This window comes from Phoenix dactylifera, chromosome 13 (assembly GCF_009389715.1).
Source record: "Phoenix dactylifera cultivar Barhee BC4 chromosome 13, palm_55x_up_171113_PBpolish2nd_filt_p, whole genome shotgun sequence".
NCBI lineage: Eukaryota > Viridiplantae > Streptophyta > Magnoliopsida > Arecales > Arecaceae > Phoenix > Phoenix dactylifera.
The window spans coordinates 4,995,029-5,015,842 of NC_052404.1; the positions used below are offsets into that span (position 1 = coordinate 4,995,029).

Here is a 20,814-nt window from a genome sequence, read left to right on the forward strand (position 1 = left end):
TTTTATGACATAATAAAATATATTAAGAATAAGAGTAAACAACACGAATTTTAAAAAAAAATTAATCCAGAAAATACTTTACATGTTGGGAAGTATATAATAAGATAATCTAGTCATCGGAGTATATAATAATAAAATTTAAAATATAAATTGTTGATTTTGGACATAGGATATTAGAGAGAGAGAGAGAGAGACAAAGAGAGAAGAAAATCTAAGATTTTATTTGACAAAACTAAAACTAAGATAAGCATTAGTGTATGGTATAATAATAAATTATGAGATTATGCACTTTACTTCGAAAATTTTAGATGAATATTGTACAATATAAATCACGAAGATTTGGGTTTAATTTGGTGGAACATCCTCTTCCCTCGAAGTCAAGTCAGCGAATAAGATTTTTTTTTCCAAACAAAAGTTGCAACTAAACAACTTAATATTAAAACACCAACCAAGCTAACCTGATGAAATCAATCAGGTAGGTTTGGTTCTTGAGATGATGTACTATCTTGTCCTGAATCATCTTGCACGCGTTGCATGCTACCTAGCCAACTACGAAACCGGCATAAAACTGGTCGAACATAATGTTTTTTTAATGTTAGAACCATTACTACAGTAACAATTGAAAGATCCTACATCGGCTAGACTCGTTTCAGAGCCTGGGCGTATGAGGCAGGTGTCTCCAAATCCTACAGACGCGTTTTAGGTGGAAAACAAAATCGGAGAGAGGTATGAGCGGCGCATGTGCATGCGTGCGGTCCCTGAAACCGGACAATATCTCTGGCAGGGGAGCCCCGTGTTCCCCCCTCATGTGGCCCCCATGTGGGCACTGGGTGCCTTACGTGCCCCGCGCAGGCGGGGGTATGATATTTGGTATCAGAGCCGAAGACGGCTCTAGTCTGAGGGTGGGTGAATGAAAGATCCCACATCAGCTAGACTCGTTTCAGAGCTTGGGCATATGAAGCGGGTGTCTCCAAATTCTGCAGACGCATTTTGGGTGGAAAACAAAATCGAGGCGGGGTCTGAGCAGCGCGTGCGCGCGGGTGTGGGCCTCGAAACCGGACAATATCTGGCAGGGGAGCCCCGTGTTCCCCTCTCATATGGCCTCCACGTGGGCACTGGGTGCCTCACATAGGGCTGTTAACGAGCCGAGCCGAGCCCGAGCCTGGGAGAGCTCGGCTCGACTCGTTTCATAGAAGCTCGGGCTCGGTAACGAGCTCTGTATTGGGCTCAAGCTCGGGCTTGTTTGGCAAAGCAAAGGCTCGGGCATGAGCTTGTAAAGCTTGTTTCAATTACGAGCTCCAGAACGAGCCCGAGCTCGGGCTCGATATCAGGCTATTTTTCTCTATGTGGTCAATTTTTTATGAATTATGCTGCTGAAATAAAATTTTTCAGTGGAAGACTAGAACTCGTTTGGGCTCGTGAGCTGCTCGGGCTCATTAACAACCCTAGCCTCACATGCCCCGTACAGGCGGAGGCGTGATATTTGGTATCAGAGCTGAGGACGACTCTAGTCCGAGGGTGGGTGAATGAAAGATCCCACATCGGCTAGACTCGTTTCAGAGGCTGAGCATATGATGCGAGTGTTTCTAAATCCTGCAGACGTGTTTTGGATGAAAAACAAAATCGGGGAGAGGTCTGAGCAGCGTGCGCGTGCGCACGGGCCCCAAATCAAACAATATCTAGCAGGGGAGCTCCGTGTTCCCTCCTTATGTGGCTCCCATGTGGGCACTGGGTGCCTCACGTGCCCTGCGCAAGCGAGGGTGTGACAGCAACATCCCTAAAAACTTAGTATACCATTCATCTAAAGTTTAGAGAAGAATAGAGCACGAAGCCTTTTTCATGGAGATATCTCATGGACAATTTATACTGAAAGATATTATTCCATTGTTTCCATAGCATATATACTATCTAATGACACAAAGAAGCCTCGAGGTGGGAGAGTGAAATATTTAAATTGGATGAAAGGTAAGCCTAGGTGCATGATCGAGACTGAGATTATTGCCTACTTACTACCCTTGTCCATCAAATTGCCTGATTTTTTCTCAAAAAAAAAAAAAAATAGTCCAGTTACTTCTAGAGCATCATAGTTAAGAATTGTTAGCACAGTTGGGTAGCAACTTACTCCTAAGAGCCTCTTGGAGGTCTGGTACTCAAAAATTATACAAATCTAATATATATCTTGCAAATAGAATGAACCATTTGCAAGATATGTATTTTTTTTTGAGAATTAAAAAATGTAAAATTTTCAACACCCGCATATCATGCATGTGTTGAGTATGGATGCTTTTGTTAGTACAACATGCATGAGCCAATATATATCGCTCAAATAGAAGGAACCATTTGCAAGATATATATATATGAAATAAGAAATGTAAAATTTTGAATGACCACATATCATGCATGTTTTGATAATAGATGTTTTCTTAGTACAAATATGCATGTTTACATACACCTATCAGATTGATGATTGCTTATTTGGCTAATTTAAGCCTAATAAAAAACATTTGTCACAAATAGTTTTCCAGTAATCATATATAGAAGCATATCTAAAAGGTCGATGCACACTATAATTTTTCATTATCGCCATATAAACACCATGCCGAGATTTGAACTTGGTGATTTGATTACTCACATTTATATGTATATTTAACTTCATAACATTCTAAATTTCACATAACCAACATTGATGTTTTATTTGTAGGTCTCTGCAATAGCTTCTAGATATACATACCTAACAAACTTTAAGATGTTCGCGCTATATTATTATAACTTCTCTTCCCATTTAAAAGAATGGAACTTAACTTAGTCTAATAAAATCTGACCTCAGTTGAAAAGTACCCCATTTTTCTTTCTTGCGAAGGCCATCACCTATATAAAAGGAAATTAATTTGGAAGATTTCCTCCTCTTAATCTGATTGTTTTTCCTGCATCACAAGACCTATGAGCTATATAAAAGAATTTCCTCCTCCTAATTTTTGTCACCTCCATTTCAGCCCGGCATCCTCATGTGCTACTATAAAATAAGGAAAGCTGGTTCCTCCAAGTGCTTCCCCTGCTCAAATGAGATCTCCTTTGGAGCTATAGTAGACATCTCTCAAGTAAAGCATAGGGGAGCAAATCCTTCTTGGTCCTTCCTGATCTCCTTGATGGATGGCTTGTAATGGTTTAGAGAAAGGGTGTGTGGAAGCATATAGCATGTTGAATCTAGACACTGAAGGGTGCTCGAATGGTGGAAATAGGTTCTGAAAGGTCTGATGGAGAGAGGAAGAAGAAGGGAATGACTCCAGTCTTAGCTAAGCTTTCAATTGTTCTTCTCATTAAGATCTGATGATGATGAAGAAGAAGAAGAACAGAAGTCTTCATTTGACTAGAATCTTCACTAAATTTTCAATCTTTCCTTTCATTTCTTTTCATGTGCATGAGGTAAGGAGGTATTTACAAAGTTTGGGGAGCTGATTTATTGGATAAAACTGATTCTTTTAGAGTCTTCTATAGGATAGATTGACAAAATTTATGGTGCATGTAAGTGGCTGAAGCGGGTTGGTGGAAATGGCTTGCGTGGCAAAGAAGGGAAATTGATGAATCTAAAGTCTTGCAGGTAAATACATTCTTAATGTCAAATAAGAAACAATGTGGGAGATAGTTGAATTGGTATTTTGGACAAAAATACATTAGAGCCAACGTTGTATGAAAACATCAATTATGTGTAAATACAAGATTGATGTAATTTTATTTGGATCATGTATAAATTTGGCATAATTAAAACCAACTAAATAAAAGATGAATAAATTTAGTATTCCTCAAAAAATCAATTTGATATTTGAGTCAAAACCTATTAAATTAGATCAAGCATCAATGCAAACCTAGAAAAAATAGATCAGGCTTGGAAAATACAATGAATAATTTTTTTAACATTAAATATGGAAGAGCAACTTGAAGGATTATGTAGCACCGGACTTGCCTTACCCCCTAACCCAGTTCCAAACTCTACCTCAACTCAGTTGAGTTGGGCGAGTTAGGCTAGCAGACTCGCCAACAATGAATTAATTATGTGGCACCTCTCAATTTTTATTGCTGGCCATTCTCTTTGCAGGAATCAATTAATTTTTTAATTAATTTATTAGGTAGAAAATATTATTTTAATTCTTAATTTGCTACTTCAGCAAATTTAAAAATTACGTGCAGTTACATACTTACATGGCACTAAAGGACAGACAACGTTGCGCTTCGTCTGTCTGACTTCGGAATTTTGCATGATTTCTTAATCTTTTTGACCAAATATCTACGAGCTGAATTTTACCGACCGGATTGCTAGTACACTAAAATTTCATTATACAAAAATACATTTTTACTAATAATTATTAGTTAGTATAATAAGATATATTATGAATATTGTTTATTATTGTAATAATATTTCTAATTTATAAGAACAAATTATTTCATAGTGATAAAAATAATATAGTAATTATTGTTATAATAATTTAATAATATTTAATAACAATTTAATAATATCATTACATTTTTATTATAATTATAAAAATAGTATGATAATTATTATAGTATAATAGTAGAAAAGCAGTTCATTGTTTCCAACTTCAGTCAATCATTTGCAGGAATACCATAACACTTTCAGCATTATACAACCCAATAGCCGCAATTGTATTTACAATTTTCAAATGCAACTTTAATTGCAGCATTTCTAATTGCAATCTGTATTTGAATTATATGCAACAGAGGTGTAGGCATAGAAACAACGCCTAAAAAAAATAGAATAAATAACAAAAACTCCTAGGGAGCAGTGAAGCTAGATCTCCTGGAATATATAGGGCTCGTTTGGTTCGCAGGAAAACGAGGGGGAAAAGTGTGGTCAACGGGAAAGTAATAAAATGCCTCTTGTTTGGTTGGAGTTTTCAAAGGAGAGAGATGGGAAAGTTGTATTCCCATGGGAATATGATTCCCACATTTCATGGGAAAGTCTTTCCCATGAGAAACATGGGAAAGTTACTTTCCCATGAGGTGGGAATCACTCCTTTTTTATTTTTTCCCAAAAAGACCCTTCAGCATTAAAGAAGCATTAAAGAGGCATTAAAGACCTAATTTTTATTAAGGGCATAATAGGAATTATACATAACTTTCCTAGGAAAGTGGATGGTCAACCAAACATAAGCACTTTGGAAATTAGTCACTTTCCCATGGTTAACCAAACATGTCAAAAGTACTTTCCTAGGTATCCTCTTCCCAGGAATCTGATTCCCAGGAATCATAGTTCTATGAGGGAAAATACTTCCCGCGAACCAAACGAGCCCATAAAGGACACAAAAAAGAGAGGAATTGTCATGCAATCTACACTCTAGATTTTACCTCTCCTCTAGGATCCTCTATCCAGTATCTATGCCCACAATCAGAAACAAGGACTTCAGTTTCTCTTTCTCTTGAACCTTACCAATTCACTGCCCAACAAAAAACAACAAAGAGTGGCAAGAAAACATCAATGCCTCCATGGCAGCCCTCTTCCAAGAAAATACTCTTTTAACGCCACTCTTTTTCCTCCTTCCAGATCAACCAGAGAAGTGCCGAAGCTTGTAAGAAAACATCACCAAACATTTTCTCATAAAAGCAAACTAGAAAAACATGCTAGTGACAGTAGTTTTCTCAATCAAATAGCTGTTGTATGATGCTACTTAAAAATGTTTAGAGAAACCAAAGTGGATGTTCAAATAATTAATGAACATCACTATCTTTCACTTATTTTTGGTTCATAAAGCAGAAGTACTGTCCAAAATCTTCAAATACAATATTTATATATTGAAGGACATGAAATGAAATAAGGTTCAGAGTAAACAATCAGCATAACATTAAACGCCAAATAACATCTTCTGAAAGGGAATTAAGCTTCTCTCTTCCTAGCGTCCCTTCAACAGCAAAAGCAAATCTATCAAGAAGATTCACATGAAGCTACTTGATCATTGAATGTCTGGAAATCTTTGAAAAGTTTATCCAAAGCATAGTATGTTGTTTCTTCTGTTACTGGATTTAGAATAGAAAGAAGTTCAATGCTGAAATGATCGACAAGAAAGCTGCTTGTACCATGAATGCTCTTGATTCATCCTGAAGCTAAATTTGCTGCTCATCTAACATAGCAAGAGAAAAATAAGATGAGAAAAGCTGAATAAAATATTCCAATATGTATCCCTCCAGCTCCCACTTGACCTCTTATCCCTGCAAAATACTTGTGAGAATCATGAATTAGTTCATAATAGTTTATGTGAACAGTGTAGTGTGGCTACCATCTCAGGAAGATGCCATTGATTCCCTTTAGGAACTGCTTAGGCGAGCATGAACAAACTGATCTAAAACTTGCCACTAGATTCCCTCAGCAGGAACAAGCATGTGAAGGAACATAAATAATTGTACTCGCTAATTTCCATTTCATTTGAGAGAGAGAGATGGGACTGTACCTCGAAAGGATTGGGATGACATTAAACTGTAGATGGTCTTCTAAAGCAAGAAATGGAAGGAAGGAATGTGCTGAAGTTGCTCCTCCTCTCAGATAATATTTCAGTCCTGGGGATGTGTGAGATGAGGTCCCAATACGGTCCTCCTCTCTTACACAGTCTCTCCAGGTCGGGGCACCCTTCAATCTCAAGATACTGAAGGCCGGGGAGTCGTTGTTGTAGACCTTCTGGGAGTGATGAAAGCAGAGGGCATTGCGTAATAGACAAACGCTGAAGGGCAGTGAGGCCCTGCATACCTTCTGGGAGTGATGAAAGCAGAGGGCATTGCCCAATAGACAGATACCAAAGGGCAGTGTGGCCCTGCATCCTTTCTGGCAGAGATGGCAATTTGCTGCAACTGTTAATGACCAGAATCTCGAGCGCTGTTTGGTGCCCCAGATCTACCGGTAGAGAAGTCAGACTTGGGCAACCGACAATACGGACATCCTTAAGAGAAGTGGCATGTCGCAGGCCTTCTGTCAAGGAATTTAGTTTGGGGCACCAGCCAACATAGAGTTCTTTGAGGAAAGCAGGTAACTTGGGCAATTCCAGCAGACCATCACAATGATCAATAGTCAGCTCTTTCAGGTTTGGTAGGAGCTCTCCATCCCTTGATGATGACGAGGATAATGGCAAAGGTGACGTGCCAACCAACTTATTGCAATGCCAGATATATATCGTCTTCAGTGATTTCAAGCCACGGAACTCTGCCTCCGGCCAGTAGAGCAGATCATCACAAGAATGCATGCTCAAATATTGGAGAGAAGTAAGGTTCTTCTAAAATGCCAAAGGTGGTGATGATTGCAGTGGTGGTGAAAAAATCCAATTGCAGGATTTAATCTCCAAATGATGCAGGGATGTGCTCAGCCCTCTCATATCCTCCTCCTCCTCCAGCAATGGTGCTAGATCCTCCAATGCGGTAATAGCTAACTTTTCAAGAGATCTGAAATAGCTGAAAGACATTTTCTTCTGATCAGCAACAGGAGGCGACTCTGTACCATCGCTTGTTTTATAGACATGAATGCTAAGGGAAGAGAGTGTCGTCAGACTACAGATCAAGCCCAACTGCTTATTAGTAGTTCCTTTCATTTTAAAACTTTTGAGAGATGGAAGCTCTGGCATGGTCATCAAATTTGGGCAATTAATGATCTCAAGCTTAGCAAGGTGAGGAAAAACTAACGTGACCTCTGCAGTTCCTTCAAACTCTGACCACTTCTCCAAGCTATGCATCGTATGCAACACCAGTCTCTTCAGTGAGGGGAATGCTCGCACTATGCCATTACTTGCATTGCCATAGATGGTGCTGCTACAAATATGCTTGATCCTATCCATCTTAATCATATAGAGAAATTTAAGAAAAGGTAGCTGCCACAAAGGCGGGAGATGTTGGCATCCTGTGCAAAATCCCAAATGGATCTCAACTAAATTTTGTAGCAATGGAGAGTCCATCATCCACATTGGAAAGCTACCGCCCCCGTAATGCCATACTGTCAGCAGATTTAAGCCATCATGAGGTCTAAGGGCTTCCAACACCTCTTCAGCATTTTCTACTGGCAAAACATCTTCTTCAAAATATTTATGGGCACTTTCTGCATAGCACTGAGGGGGATACCACTGAATCAAATCCCAACATAATATTAATAAGCAAAGGTTTAGCTTGGAACAAATATTAGCTTGTTTAGCATCTGCTGCATCCCTCACATTCCTCAGGTTATACAGCTCTAGAAGGCCACTGAGATTTAAGCTATTCAACTCACCTATACGCCTTCCAGCATCATTGCCTACGATGTATTTGGTCAATGTTCGCAGGCTGCTCAATTGCCCCATACCTGCTGGCAGCTGCTTCAGATTACCACATCTGTCAATGTAGAGATGCCTCAGGCTACTCATATTTCTCATGTCTTTGGGCAGCTTACGCAGATTCCGGCAGTAAGAGAGTTTCAGAGTTTGTAGATTGAAAAGTGTGCTGGTGGCATCCGGTAATATTTCAATAGGAGTATCAGAAAGGTCGAGGTATCTCAGATGTTTCAAATATGCAATTGCAATAGGTAGTCGTGTGATAATAGTACCATGTAGATCCAATGCTCTCAAGGGCTTCGGCTTTGACGAACCCGCAGTCACTGTGATATCAGTATAGAGTCTCTTTGGTACGGAGGACAGGAGAGTGCGAATATTTGGATAATTATTCAAGGTCCTATGAATGTACGATCGAAACTCCTCATGTGTACACAAGTGACGGGTTTTCTGAGGTACATCTTCCCACCTGGCAGGGTCCAGTATGCTAAGGCATTCGTTCCCCATAATGGATCGTGCCAGATCGTGCATGAGGTCATGCATCTTGCATGTTGTTCTATAATAAAGTTCATGCCTGTATGAGCGAGCACTGTGCTCCTCAGCATCTTTGTTATCCTGAAAGAAAGATCTCCAAGCCAACTCATTAAAAATCTCATGCCCTTTGTCCTCCAACTCCTTTCTTCCATCGGATGGAATGAATCCGTTTGCCATCCATAGTTGAATTAACAGATCCTTTTCCATCACATAATCCTGCGGAAATATGGCACAAAAAGGAAAGCACTGTTTTAAATCGGAAGGCAAATGACTGTAGCTCAACCTTAGTGCTGGTAAGATCTCATCTTCACCGACCTGCAGATCCCAAATCTCGCTATCCCTCACGGACAACCATTCCCTTTCCTGGCTCTTGAAATGCATTAATCCCCCCAGTGTCTTCACTGCCAGAGGCAACCCACCACATTTCTTGACAATCTCCTTGCCGATGCTTACGAGATTTTGAGGCTCTTCTGCTCCCCCTTCAAATGCTCTCTTCCTAAACAATGCCCAAGAATCATCCTCAGTCAAAGTCGGTAGGTGATAAGTGCCGAGGGTACCCATTATCGACGATGCCCGCTTACTTCGTGTAGTCACAACAATCCTACTCCCTTCTCCACCAGTTGCTAGTATAGTTTTTAGCTGATCCCACTTTGCCTGATCCTCGTTCCAAATATCATCTAATACAAGCAAGTACCTCTTCCCACTTACAACTTCTCGAAGGCCGCGTTGTAACAACTCCATGGTCGATAGCTCGCACTCTTTCCCTGTGGCTGAAGCTATTATTGCTTGAGCAAGTTTTGCAACATCGAACTCATCCGACACACAGACCCATATGAGCAGCGGCTGGAAATGTTTCTCCACCCTCTCATCTTTGTAAATCAATTGGGCCAGTGTGGTCTTACCCAAACCTCCCATCCCAACTATGGGAAGGACTGCAACATTCTGGTTAATGTTATCATGATCCAGTAACAACTTCACTATTTTTTCTTTATCTTCCTCCCTACCAATGACCTCTGATTCATCAACATAAGAGTGGGTTTGTGGCCTGTCCCTGTTTTGGGGTTGGGTTTTGACCTCGAAACCAAATTTATTTCCCTCGTCTACTAGTTTCTCTATTTTTTCAGCACTAGCATGCAACTCTCGCCCCATCTTAAGGCGAAACCAAACTGGATTGCCAAGAGAAAAGAAGCTGCGCACCTTTTTTGTCATATCGATCTGAATCTCTGCCTTCCGCCGCATTGCTTCGACATTGAACTCATCCAGTATGTCGTCTGCTTCGTAGGCTGCATCCTTCAGTGCAGCCAGCCAGCTCTTCACAGCCGCATCCTTGACTTGGCGCTCCTCTGCATCTCCAAGTTTGTACTGGATTGCCAGCAGCGTTCTTTTCAGCTTTTCTAGCTTCTCATGGATGCCCCACATCCGTCCAAACTGTTCTCCAACATGGTCGGTCGCCTTCCCAAGCACCACCGATAGCAAGGGTGAGAGAAGCACGCCAGCCATTACTCCAGGCTGCAAAGAGTCTCTCCGATTGATTTGGGAAGAAGAGTTGACGAATGGCAAAGAACGTGACCCAGTGGAAATGCTCTCCCTCTTTCCGCTAGATCTGTAGGTGCTCTGGAAGCTTTTCTTGTTTGTGCTTTTTCCTTTCCTGCTTGTTTAATCAACTGCTCTGCATATAGTCTACAGTATTACAACCACCCATTATTTCAGTCTTATCTTACCAAACTAAATTGCTATCACGTATTTTAGAAAAGATAATCGGAAGATGTTTGGCTGAGAGATTTGATAGGAACGGAAATAGATGGCTCTTATTTTTATTATTTCGTTGGAGAAAATTTTAATTTTATTCCAGTTTTAAAAAGAAATAAAAATATCTTAATTTTTCAAAATATAATCTTAGATTTTTTGATATTCAATCTAATATTTTTTTTAATTTTGATTTCAATGATGAAGTAAATATGTCGAAAAATATATTTATTTTAATTTTTATTTTAGTTTATTTTGATTTTAATTCTAGTTTTATTTTTGATTGCGAACCAAATGTATTTTGTGTGAGCATGATTACTCTTCTTCCCCTCGCCAACTAGGAAGAATATTTCTTGGTGGTGTCTTTTTCTCCCGTCAAGTCTTCACGTTCGTTTGTATTAAAAAAAAAAAAAATGTGCTTCTTAGCACGATTCTTGCCATGTTGTTTAAGCGAAGGTGACAAGACATGGCACCACCACCGGCAATAGTCCGAAAACGGCCAAAAGAGCTGCCCAGAAAGGCGATCTAACCACATGTCACTGGAGTGGCAGCGGGCCGCCGTTGGATTTATTCATCATCCAACAAGATGAAAGATGCTTCCATCCCAAAAAAAAAAGAAAAAGGAAAACGGAAGTCGCACGTCCCTACGAAATTTCTGGGAAACTTCCTTTGGCACTGTCATGATAGATCCTTTCCTTGAAATTCCAACCTACGCGTCGATAAGAATCGCAATAATATCAAAAAATATATTTATTTTAATTTTTATTTTAGTTTATTTTAATTTTAATTTTAATTCTCATTTTATTTTGAATCGTGAATCCAATGTGTCTTTGTTGTCATCCATAGTTAACGCTTCTTGCCGCCGCTTACTATGGAGAATAACTTTCTAGTAGCTTTTTTTAGCTATTTTTGGTGTCATTTATAATCACGCGTCATTGCTTGAGCTTTTGTCTAACCGCCATCCTTAGTATCATTCATGATTACGTATTATCATCTGAATTTTTGTATAGTCTTCTTTTTTTTTTATTTTATTGGGCACATTTATATCTATTGTGTGTGCACTTCTGTTAAAATAATAATAATAATATTTTTTTAAAAAAAAATCTGAAGCAAAAATATTGCTTCGTGGTCTTTTGGTCCCGCCAACTTTTTGCATTTGTTTGTATATAAAAAAAAAATCTTCGTGCTTCTTGTGACTCTTGCCTTGACGCTGTCATGATAACTCGTCTCTTTAAAATTCCAATTTACGCGTCGACAAGAATCGCAACAATTATTTTGTTGCAGGGACCACAATTCTTACGTGCCTTATGTGCGGCAAACTTTGGTTGTACACTTGCAAGTGATCCACATCTGCAGTTATCTTCACTATGGCTAATAAACTGAGGTATGGAGATCTGGCTGATTTGCCAAACAATGAATTATCGTACGGTTGCTTATTGCCTCCTTTTTTTTTCTTTTCTTTTTTTTTTTTTGGTTTTGGTGGGGGGGGGGGGGGGGGGGGGGGGGGGTGGGGGTGGGGGTGGGGAGTTCTTTTCACTTTTATCTGATTGTAAGATGAGCACCTTGAAGAGAAGAGAAGAGAAGAGAAGGTTGAAAGGCATTCATATATATTGCAGGAGCCGCTTGGTAAAAGTGTTTTGTCCATGCTTGAAACTATGATAGTTCTTATTTTTAAAAGCATTTATGTTGAAGCATAAACATGATAATAGTGCCAACCAGCCAGTGACTATTAGGGCTGCAAATGGATCGGGTCAACCCCATGACCCGACCTGACCTGGTTGACCCGACTTGACCTGACCTGCGTAAGACTCGACCCGACCCGAATTTTAAGACCTGCAGGGTCGGGTCGAGTTCTAAATTTGGATTCGTTCTATTTTCGAATCGGATCGGATCCACTCAATTTCGACCCGGACCCGAACCCAACCCAAGCCATTTTTTTGGGGTCAGATTTTTTTTTTAGACCCGCAGCCCACAAGGAAATGGCCTGCTTTATATATCTTCCGACTTCTGATTCATCCCTTTTTCGCTCCCGTGCCCTAGATCTTGAGCTACGGCGGAGGAACTTCTAGAGAAGACCGCTTTTGTGCCCTAAATCTCCCGACTTCCAGCTCCCCATTCTGTAGATCTCCCTCTCCCTATTCTTCGACGTCCCAAGGTATGTTCCGCCTCCGGAGTTTTTTTAGCATAGGCCGGGAGGAGGTTCTGGCGAGGGGGGCTTATCTTGTAAGAGGGCAATGAGGCCAGACTTGAGGGAGAGGGAGAGGGAGAGGTGGGGGTTGTCTGGGTTAGCTGGGAGATTTGGAGGAGGAGCGGGAGAAGAAGAAACCCAAGAGGAGAGGACGAGGAGGTGACGTTTGACTCATTTGAGCCTCAAAATTTCTGGGCTTGGCAGGGATGAGCTCCTTGGGGACGACGATGGTGAGGAGTGACGACGCTGTTCCCTGTAGATCTCCCCCTTCCCCCTTTCAGCAACGTGCCACACTTGGGGAGCATCATTTGGGCCTCGGAAGTTAGAGAGTGACAGCATCATTTAGACCTACTAGTTTTATTTTCTACCAATATGTGATTCTTCTTAATTAACCTAGTTTGCATATTTTTCTTGAGATCTAATCATGGTCAAAATTTGTAGGCATGGATCTGACCCGGCCCGACCCGGATGACCTGTCGGGTCAAAATTTGTAGGCATGGATCCGACCCGATCCGATTTTCAACCGGATCGGGTCTGGGTCCAAAATTAGGACCGAAAAAGAAACCGAGTCGAATCGGGGTCACTCAAGACCCGACCCGACCTGACCCATTTGCAGCCCTACTGACTACCCCATGGGAAGATGAGCAACAAATTAAAATGAGCCATTCTTTTGGCATACAAGACTATATTAACAAACATTACAAACAAAATCAGAAAAATAATGAACACATAAACTTTCTGGTCATATTACAAGATATGAAAAATATTATTATAATCAAAATCCTAAATTAGGATACAAAGATGCTTATTTGATGAGATGTTCAAGATATAGATAGACAAGGAGAATAGAAATATCAACAAAATTCTGCCGCTTAGTAGCAAATCAGACACAGCTGTGTGGCTTCAGTTCAAAGGATGATAATCCTGCAGCCTGATGAACATTGGGATCAGAATCACTTGAAAAGAATCCTGGAAGGGAAGTATCACTTGAAAAGAACGGCAAGAAATGCTCGAATGTTCGGGAAGTATTGCATGTCGCCGAGGCTCGTGGTGGAGGGCGCCCGGGCGCAGGTGGCAGAAATCAATCATATTACATCAGCGGAAGGGCCTTTAACAGCTCGGAATATCTGAGATTCCCATCCTGCTCCAGCAGTATCCCGTACGGTGTTCTTCACCTGAAAGCCTCCATCCTCGAGCTTCCTTAAGATCAATTTTGATGGATCTATCTCGGACGAAGGTATGCAAGGTGGCGCGGGGTTTGTTATCAAAGACCCGAACGCCATGGTGATGGCAGTAGGTGGCTGTCAGCTATTCGATGTTTCGATTCCTGGTGCAGAGTTGAGAGCCGTGTGGTTTAGGCCTTTGACATGCCCGGCTAGATTTGCGAGCTTGCTCGGTCATCCTGGAGGACGACTCAGCCACGGTTATCAAATAGATTCAAAGGAGTCCGAGGGGTGTGGGCGACAACCACCCTCTGCTTCGTGACATCAGGGCCATAACGAGGGATGGAGTAGCTTTTCAGGCCAAGCATGTCTTCCGTAAAGCTAATGGGGCTGCAGATTAGGTGGCCGCCTATGTGGCCAGTAGTACCATATGGGCTGGAGATGGGGAGCTGCCTCAGGTACTCCAAGATATTCTGTTTTCTGACTTTATCGAGTGTATTCGTACTCATCAAATATGAATCGCCCGTCCTAGCAAAAAAAAAAGTATCAACCAACCGAAGCCAAACAACTCCTTCTGACTGTTCGGGCAAGATGGTGCTCTCCGGATGGGCACTAGCATTGAAAGAAATGAACAGTGGGGGCGGCACGCAACCGCAAGGATGGGGCGGCGATGAGGGCAAAAGATGGTCCGACCGGCCAGCGGCAAGAGAAGGGTGAGATGCCCCGGCGTGGGCTGGCTCGCACGGCGTTGGTGGCTGGGACCTGATGAAGGCCGGAGCGGCGGCAATGGCCGGAATCATGCCAACGACGACCTGTTCAGCGGGATCTCAAGCCAGAGTACCTAAGGAGGCCGTACAGAATGGTGGTGAAATGGGTTTTGGGGATACAGGAGGTTCAGTGGATGAGGCGTGGTGAGTGGCACGCCAATATAGTAAAATAAGCCATGTTCAATTGCTTAAGAAAGTGATGGAGGCAGGGAAGGGGGCTGACCAAGGAGAGTCTATGGATGATGGAAGCTCAAATGGAGTTGTGGGGGGCGGCTACGAGGGAGAGGGCCGAACCAATCCATTGAGGGATACATGAAGATCCTCCTATGGAACTGCCGAGGGGCTGGAAAGCCCTCTTTCATCTCGGGTTTCTGTAAGTTGGTGTAGCAGTATAACTCGGAGATTTGTGTGCTTTTCGAGACTAGGCTCTCTGGAGGGAGTCTTCAGCAGGCTAAGAGGGCAGTGTCGAGATCCTGAAAGTTTTATGCAGTGGAATCTCAGGGACTATCGGGTGGTATCATTGCAACTTGGAAGCAGAAGTCTTGCAAATTCGACATCTTCAATGTTTGTAATTAGGAGATAGTTATGGTGATATCAGAGGGCAGTGGTAGCCCATGGGTCTTAGCAGCGGTGTATGCCAGTACTGATTCCAGGGAGAGAAGAGTTCTGTGGGAAGAGGCGTCCAAATTAGTTAACCAGGGACATCCAATGCTGGTGGCAGGAAATTTCAATTGCATAGATGGACCGCAGGAAAAGATGGAAGGGAAGGCATTCACTTACAAGAGGAATGTTAGAGAGTTTCAAGAGTTTATTATGATGAATGGGCTGATTGACTTGAGGTTCTCTGGCCCGAGGTTTACATGGTGTAATAACCGACAGGGACAGGCCCGGGTGTGGGAGAGGTTGGATAGAGCATTTGCTACTGCAGGATGGATTCAGAGTTTTTCAGATCACCATGTGAGGCATTTACCCAGGTTTGCGTCAGACCATAGCCCAATCCTGGTAAGCACTATTCCATCTACTTTGGTTCGATGCCCTTTCTATTTTGAGAAGTTTTGGCTTCAGTATCCTCGATCTTGGGAGATTATGCGAGAGGCATGAGGTGTACCGGTGAGGGAAGATGCCATGTACAGGGTGTCACTTAGGTTGGAGCTGACTAGGAGATGGTTGCAGAGATGGAACCGAAAAGAGGTAGAGAACATCTTCAAGAGGATAGAGGAGATGGAGAAGGCCATTTCCAGTTCACAACCTGTGGAGGCTAGCAGGGGAGGTTTATCGACAGAAGAGATGGGGGAGCTCAGATTACTTCTGTCAATGCATGATTCCTTGCTTCGGCAGCAGGAGACCTTTTGGCAACAGAAGTCAAGAGTGCAGTGGAATTTGAAGGAGGACAGTAACACCAAATTCTTTCATCAATCGACGATATTTCAGAGGCAGCGAACAGAATCAAAGCTATCAGGGGCCTAAGGGTCAGATTTCGAAGAACCTTGATATGATTAGGGTAGTATTAGAGCAGTTTTTCAAAGCGAGATGGATGGAGCAGACGGGGTGTGGGGGCCTTCTTGACCTACCGACGCCTTCGGTCGTGGTATATGAGGAGGAGAATGCAGTTTTGACTAGACCAGTATCGGAGAGGAATATCCAGGAGGTAGTGTGGTCCCTGAAGGAGGATAAGGCATCAGGGGCGGATGGTTTTCAACCGATATTTTTCAAGAGGTATTGCATGCTCATCAGGCAGGACGTGATAGAGGCTATTCAGTAGTTCTTCAGTTCAGGGGTGATGTCAATAAACTGGAAGAAAACTTGTGTTACCTTAGTTTCGAAGCGGCAAGAAGCTATGGAGCCGGGCTGCTTTCGTCCGATTAGTCTATGTACCACATTGTATAACGCTACGGCCAAGGTATTGGTAGCCAAACTGAGAGACATCCAAACTGCAGACTCATGGGAACTTTTCCACTATATCTACATCTTTTTTGCACCGAAGGAATCAGCTCCGAGTTTCCTCAAGGTCAACTTTGATGGGTCTGTTCTGGATAGTGGCACACGGGGTGGCGCGGGTTTTGTTATTCGGGACCCGTCTGCCAGGGTGGTGGCTGCCGGTGGCAGTCAGTTATTTGACACTTCGGTTCCGTGTGCGGAGCTGAGAGCAGCCTGGGCGGATATTCGCCATGCCCGGTGCGTCTTACAGGCTAGGTCCATCATACTGGAGGGTGACTCAGCCACTGTCATCAGTTGGATCCAGAGGGGTCCAAGGGGTGGTGGTAGTGATCATCCTTTGCTTCGTGACATTTGGGCTATGGCGAGGGATGGATGGGCCTTTCAGGCCAGGCATATTTACCGTGAAGGTAACGGCGCCGCGAATTGGGTAGCTGCGTATGTAGCTTGTCACTCCGGAGGCACCTTGTGGATTGATGATGGGGAGTTGCCTTTGGCACTTCGAGGTATCCTATTTTTTGACCTTATTGGGTGTATCCGTTTCCGTCGGGTATGATACCCCGTTTTAGCAAAAAAAAAAAAAAAAAAAAAAAAAAAAAAAAAAAAAAAAGAATCAGCTCCGCGATGCCGCGGTCCGGAACGCGTGCAGCCGGTTTCATCATCAGCATCGGAAGAGTAGATGCCATCGTGAATGAATACGATTGCGATTGGGAAACGGTGTAAAATGACTCCAAGTTCGGGAGGAACAAAGAGCAGATCGAAGAGATTTATCGAGATCTTGGAGGAAAGGAAGAAGGTATGGGGTTTTAAGGAAGAGAGTGAGGAAGGGGAGTAGTAAATTTAGAGGAGGAGGAGGAGGAGGAAGAGGAGGAAGGGGAAGGGGAAGGGGAAGGGCTTCTTACAGGGGATATTTTCGAGGAGGGGGGCGGCTTCCTCGCGGAGGATCCAGGCGAGGATGAGGGAGAGGGCGAAGAGGCCCCAGCAGGCGAGGCGGGCGGAGCGGCGGGACATGGAGGACGCGACGGAGGTGCAGAGGCCGCAGGTGCAGCTCGCGCAGCAGGATGCCGGGCACGACGCCGCCCGCATTCCCTCTTCACTTTACTTCACGCCTTTCTTCTCTCTATCTCTGAGATCCAGGAAATAACGACAGCTGGATATAAGAGACCGATGGAATCCGAGTTTCGCGAACCCGGTTATGCACGAGCGTGGAGCACGTGGGAGGGTTCGTTGAGAATGGTGGATCAATTGGTCACAGAATCGCAAAAGGCTCCGCGCCCCCCACGTGGACTGGGATGAAGGACGAACACTAGCTGATTCCCGTAGGTTCTCTCAGCCTCTGGAATTAGATTTTAAGCAACGGCGCTGACTTTGAATTGAGAAAACCCAACCAAAATCAAAGTGCTTGGGACCAAGATATACCATCAATTACATACTATCATTATCTCAGTATGGTATGAAGTCGATTCAGTGTATTGAGGATCAATAAACCTTCCGTACTATATGTCGATATTGAATCGGTATGATACGGTGCATTTCATACCATCAGGTTTAGTACAGTAAGGTGTGAGTTTATTTTTTTAATTATCTAAAAATTATAAAGTAATTATAGTATTATAATGTTTTAATTTTATGTAATATTTTTTTTTTGATGACATAATAAAATATATTAAGAATAAGTGTAAATAACAAGAATTTCAAAAAAAATAATCCAGAAAATACTTTACATGCCGGGGCATGCATCAAGACTGTACTTGAATATCAAGTCACTAGAAGTATATAATAATAAATTTCAAAATATAAATTGTTGATTTTGGACATAGCATATTAGAGAGAGCGAAAGAAGAAAATCTAATATTTTATTTGACAAAACTAAAACTAAGATAAGCATTAGTGTATGGTATAATAATAAATTATGAGATTATTGTTAGCAATATATCTCCTAACTAAATAAATAAATCTATAAATTCAATTAATAAAAAATCTTAAAGGGAATAATATACATGCATATTATTCGGCATCCAAATAATTCTATTTTAATGCAAAATAAATCTATTCTAGCACAAAATAAATCTATGCATTTAATAAATTTATATTATAGAATTTCAAATCCTACAAATCTACTAATATTAAATTAAAAATAAAAGTAGAAGAAAGTAGCCTGATTGAAGGCAGGTCGAAGCGCGTAGACGCTGTCCCAAAGAAGTATTTGCCCCCACGTACGGGTCACCCGGCAATCCTTCTCGGAGATACGACGACCCTACAACTTCTTTTTCGGCACGTCTCGGAAGAAGTCAAAGCGAACCCGATCGAACTTGCAGATCCAGCAAAGAACGGAATGAAAATAATTAAATAAACTGAATAAAAATGTAAAAATAAAATTTGGAAGTGGCTAAGAGGGAGAAGAATTTTTTTCAGAATTTTTTCACTATTTTTCTGAAATTTTTCGTACTCCTAAAGAGATGAAATGGAGGGGTTTATATAGGGATTTAATCGGGGGCAATATGGTCTTTTCGGCAGACGCGTCCGCGCCTTCCGCGGACGCGTCCGCGCAACGTGCGCCAACGGGCGCACGCGTCCCATTTAATGCAAACGAAAACGCCCATTGGCGTTTTCGTTTTCAAACGAGCACGCGGCCGCGGCCGCGGCCGTTTCCAAAGCGTAACGCCCGCTGGGCGTTACCCCTTTTTTTTTTCTCTCAAACGCGCACGCGGCCAAATTTCGGGCCGCGTGCGCATTTAAATTTTTCCCAACAATCCCCCACAAAAATTTAAATAATTTTAAAATCAAAATAAAATGCTGGATATCTTATATTATGTAATAGGTGTAGGTACCTTTCGGTTTGAACCTTCACTTAGTGACAATTGATTACATCTGTGGAGCCAAGGTGGTCTTAACCTTGAACCTCGGTCCATGGCTCAGATTAAATCAACAGCACACATAATATAGCCCGATCAAGGTTCTAAGCGGGTTGCGCTATTATGGCCATGCGCAGGTATCTTTCATGTGCTTTTTAGGGAATCACCCATTTCCCATAATCGCGGCCTCACGACTGCACATATAGGTGAGTCCTAATAAGGATGCTAGCAAGGAAGCTCCTGCCTCTTGGGTCTCGGACTCATTAAGAGTTATACAAACGAACTCATCCTACCGCTTGCTTTTATGAGCACTAGCGCCATAGGGATGAGGACAACATAAAATAGTGCTCCTCTTAGTCACACTTCGGTTTGTTTCTACCCATTGAACCTTTTAAGGTTGGGTTCCCACCATGGTGATCTATCTTTATGGGCTAAGCCCCATCCCCCTCGACAACTCTAGAACCACTGTTCTAGATAAACCTTTTGTAAGCTGATCAGCCAAATTATTTTCTGATTTTACAAAATTCAAGGCAATAACATTATTTTTCAATTTATATCTCAATGATTTATGACGTACTTTTAAGTGCCTGTTCATTTTTACATTGGCATTTTCTTGGTTGCACTTATCTATTGCAGATTTACAGTCACAATGTAAGGAGACAGGTGGTAAAGGTGACTCATCTACAGGAAGGTCTATAAGTAGATCTCTGAGCCACTCAGCCTTAGTGCTAGTAGTGTCTAAAGCTATCAGTTCAGATTCCATGGTACTCCTAGATATTAAGGTTTGTTTGGTGGATTTCCAAGACACAGCAGCACCTCCTAGGAGAAAGACGTATCCTGTGGTGGATTTAACATCTAAGGTATCGCTGATCCAGTTGGCATCACTATAGCCTTCTAGAACAGCAGGAAACCCACTAAAGTGCAAACTATAGGACTTGGTACCCTTAAGATACCTAAGAATTCTCTCTAATGCTGTCCAATGATCTCTATTTGGATTAACAGTATATCTACTAAGTCTATTTACAGCATATGCTATGTCTGGCCTAGTGTAGTTTGTTAGGAATCCTAGTGAGCCTATGATTTGAGCATATAGGCTTTGAAGGACAGGAGTTCCTAAGTTCTTCTTAAGATGAGTAGAGGGATCAAATGGAGTAGAGACAGGCTGACAATCGGAATAATTAAATTTATTAAGTATCTTGTCAACATAATGACTTTGGGATAACTCAATACTTTTTGCACTTCTAATTATTTTGGTATTTAAAATTAAGTCAGCTTGTCCCAAGTCTTTCATATCAAACTTATTACTTAAAAATTGTTTTACTTCATCAATTATCTGAA

The 20,814-nt window shown here is 42.0% G+C and overlaps 2 protein-coding genes and 1 long non-coding RNA gene across 5 annotated transcripts; all 3 read right to left on the minus strand.

Moving 5' to 3' along the window:
- Positions 1 to 5,655: 5,655 nt before the first annotated feature.
- Positions 5,656 to 7,266, minus strand: LOC120112864 (disease resistance protein RGA2-like). Of its 3 annotated transcripts, none has more exons than XR_005514504.1 (2): positions 6,088 to 7,266; positions 5,656 to 5,912 (listed from the first exon to the last, which is right to left on the minus strand). XR_005514504.1 is itself a non-coding variant. In XM_039132838.1 (2 exons), the coding sequence occupies exon 1, from the start codon at positions 7,239 to 7,241 to the stop codon at positions 6,480 to 6,482; it is 762 nt and encodes a 253-aa protein (XP_038988766.1). In that variant the 5' UTR covers positions 7,242 to 7,266; the 3' UTR covers positions 5,656 to 6,131; positions 6,459 to 6,479. The 3 variants fall into 3 exon arrangements, 2 of the variants coding, with proteins under 2 accessions (XP_038988766.1, XP_038988765.1); XM_039132838.1 differs by having other exon boundaries at positions 5,656 to 6,131; positions 6,459 to 7,266; XM_039132837.1 differs by having other exon boundaries at positions 5,656 to 6,219; positions 6,459 to 7,266.
- Positions 7,249 to 10,485, minus strand: LOC103699709 (putative disease resistance protein RGA1). Its single transcript, XM_008781712.3, has one exon. It carries the CDS (start codon positions 10,320 to 10,322, stop codon positions 7,272 to 7,274), a length of 3,051 nt encoding a protein of 1,016 aa, XP_008779934.3. The 5' UTR covers positions 10,323 to 10,485; the 3' UTR covers positions 7,249 to 7,271.
- Positions 10,486 to 13,501: 3,016 nt separating this feature from the next.
- Positions 13,502 to 17,768, minus strand: LOC113461495. Its single transcript, XR_005514505.1, has 2 exons — positions 17,524 to 17,768; positions 13,502 to 13,680 (listed from the first exon to the last, which is right to left on the minus strand). It is a non-coding gene; the product is annotated as an uncharacterized LOC113461495 (long non-coding RNA).
- Positions 17,769 to 20,814: the final 3,046 nt, after the last annotated feature.

What these genes read in the sequence shown, in the direction of transcription:
- LOC120112864 (XM_039132838.1), bottom strand. Translation starts at nt 7,241, where the DNA reads ATGCATTCTTGTGATGATCTGCTCTACTGGCCGGAGGCAGAGTTCCGT.
- LOC103699709 (XM_008781712.3), bottom strand. Translation starts at nt 10,322, where the DNA reads ATGGCTGGCGTGCTTCTCTCACCCTTGCTATCGGTGGTGCTTGGGAAG.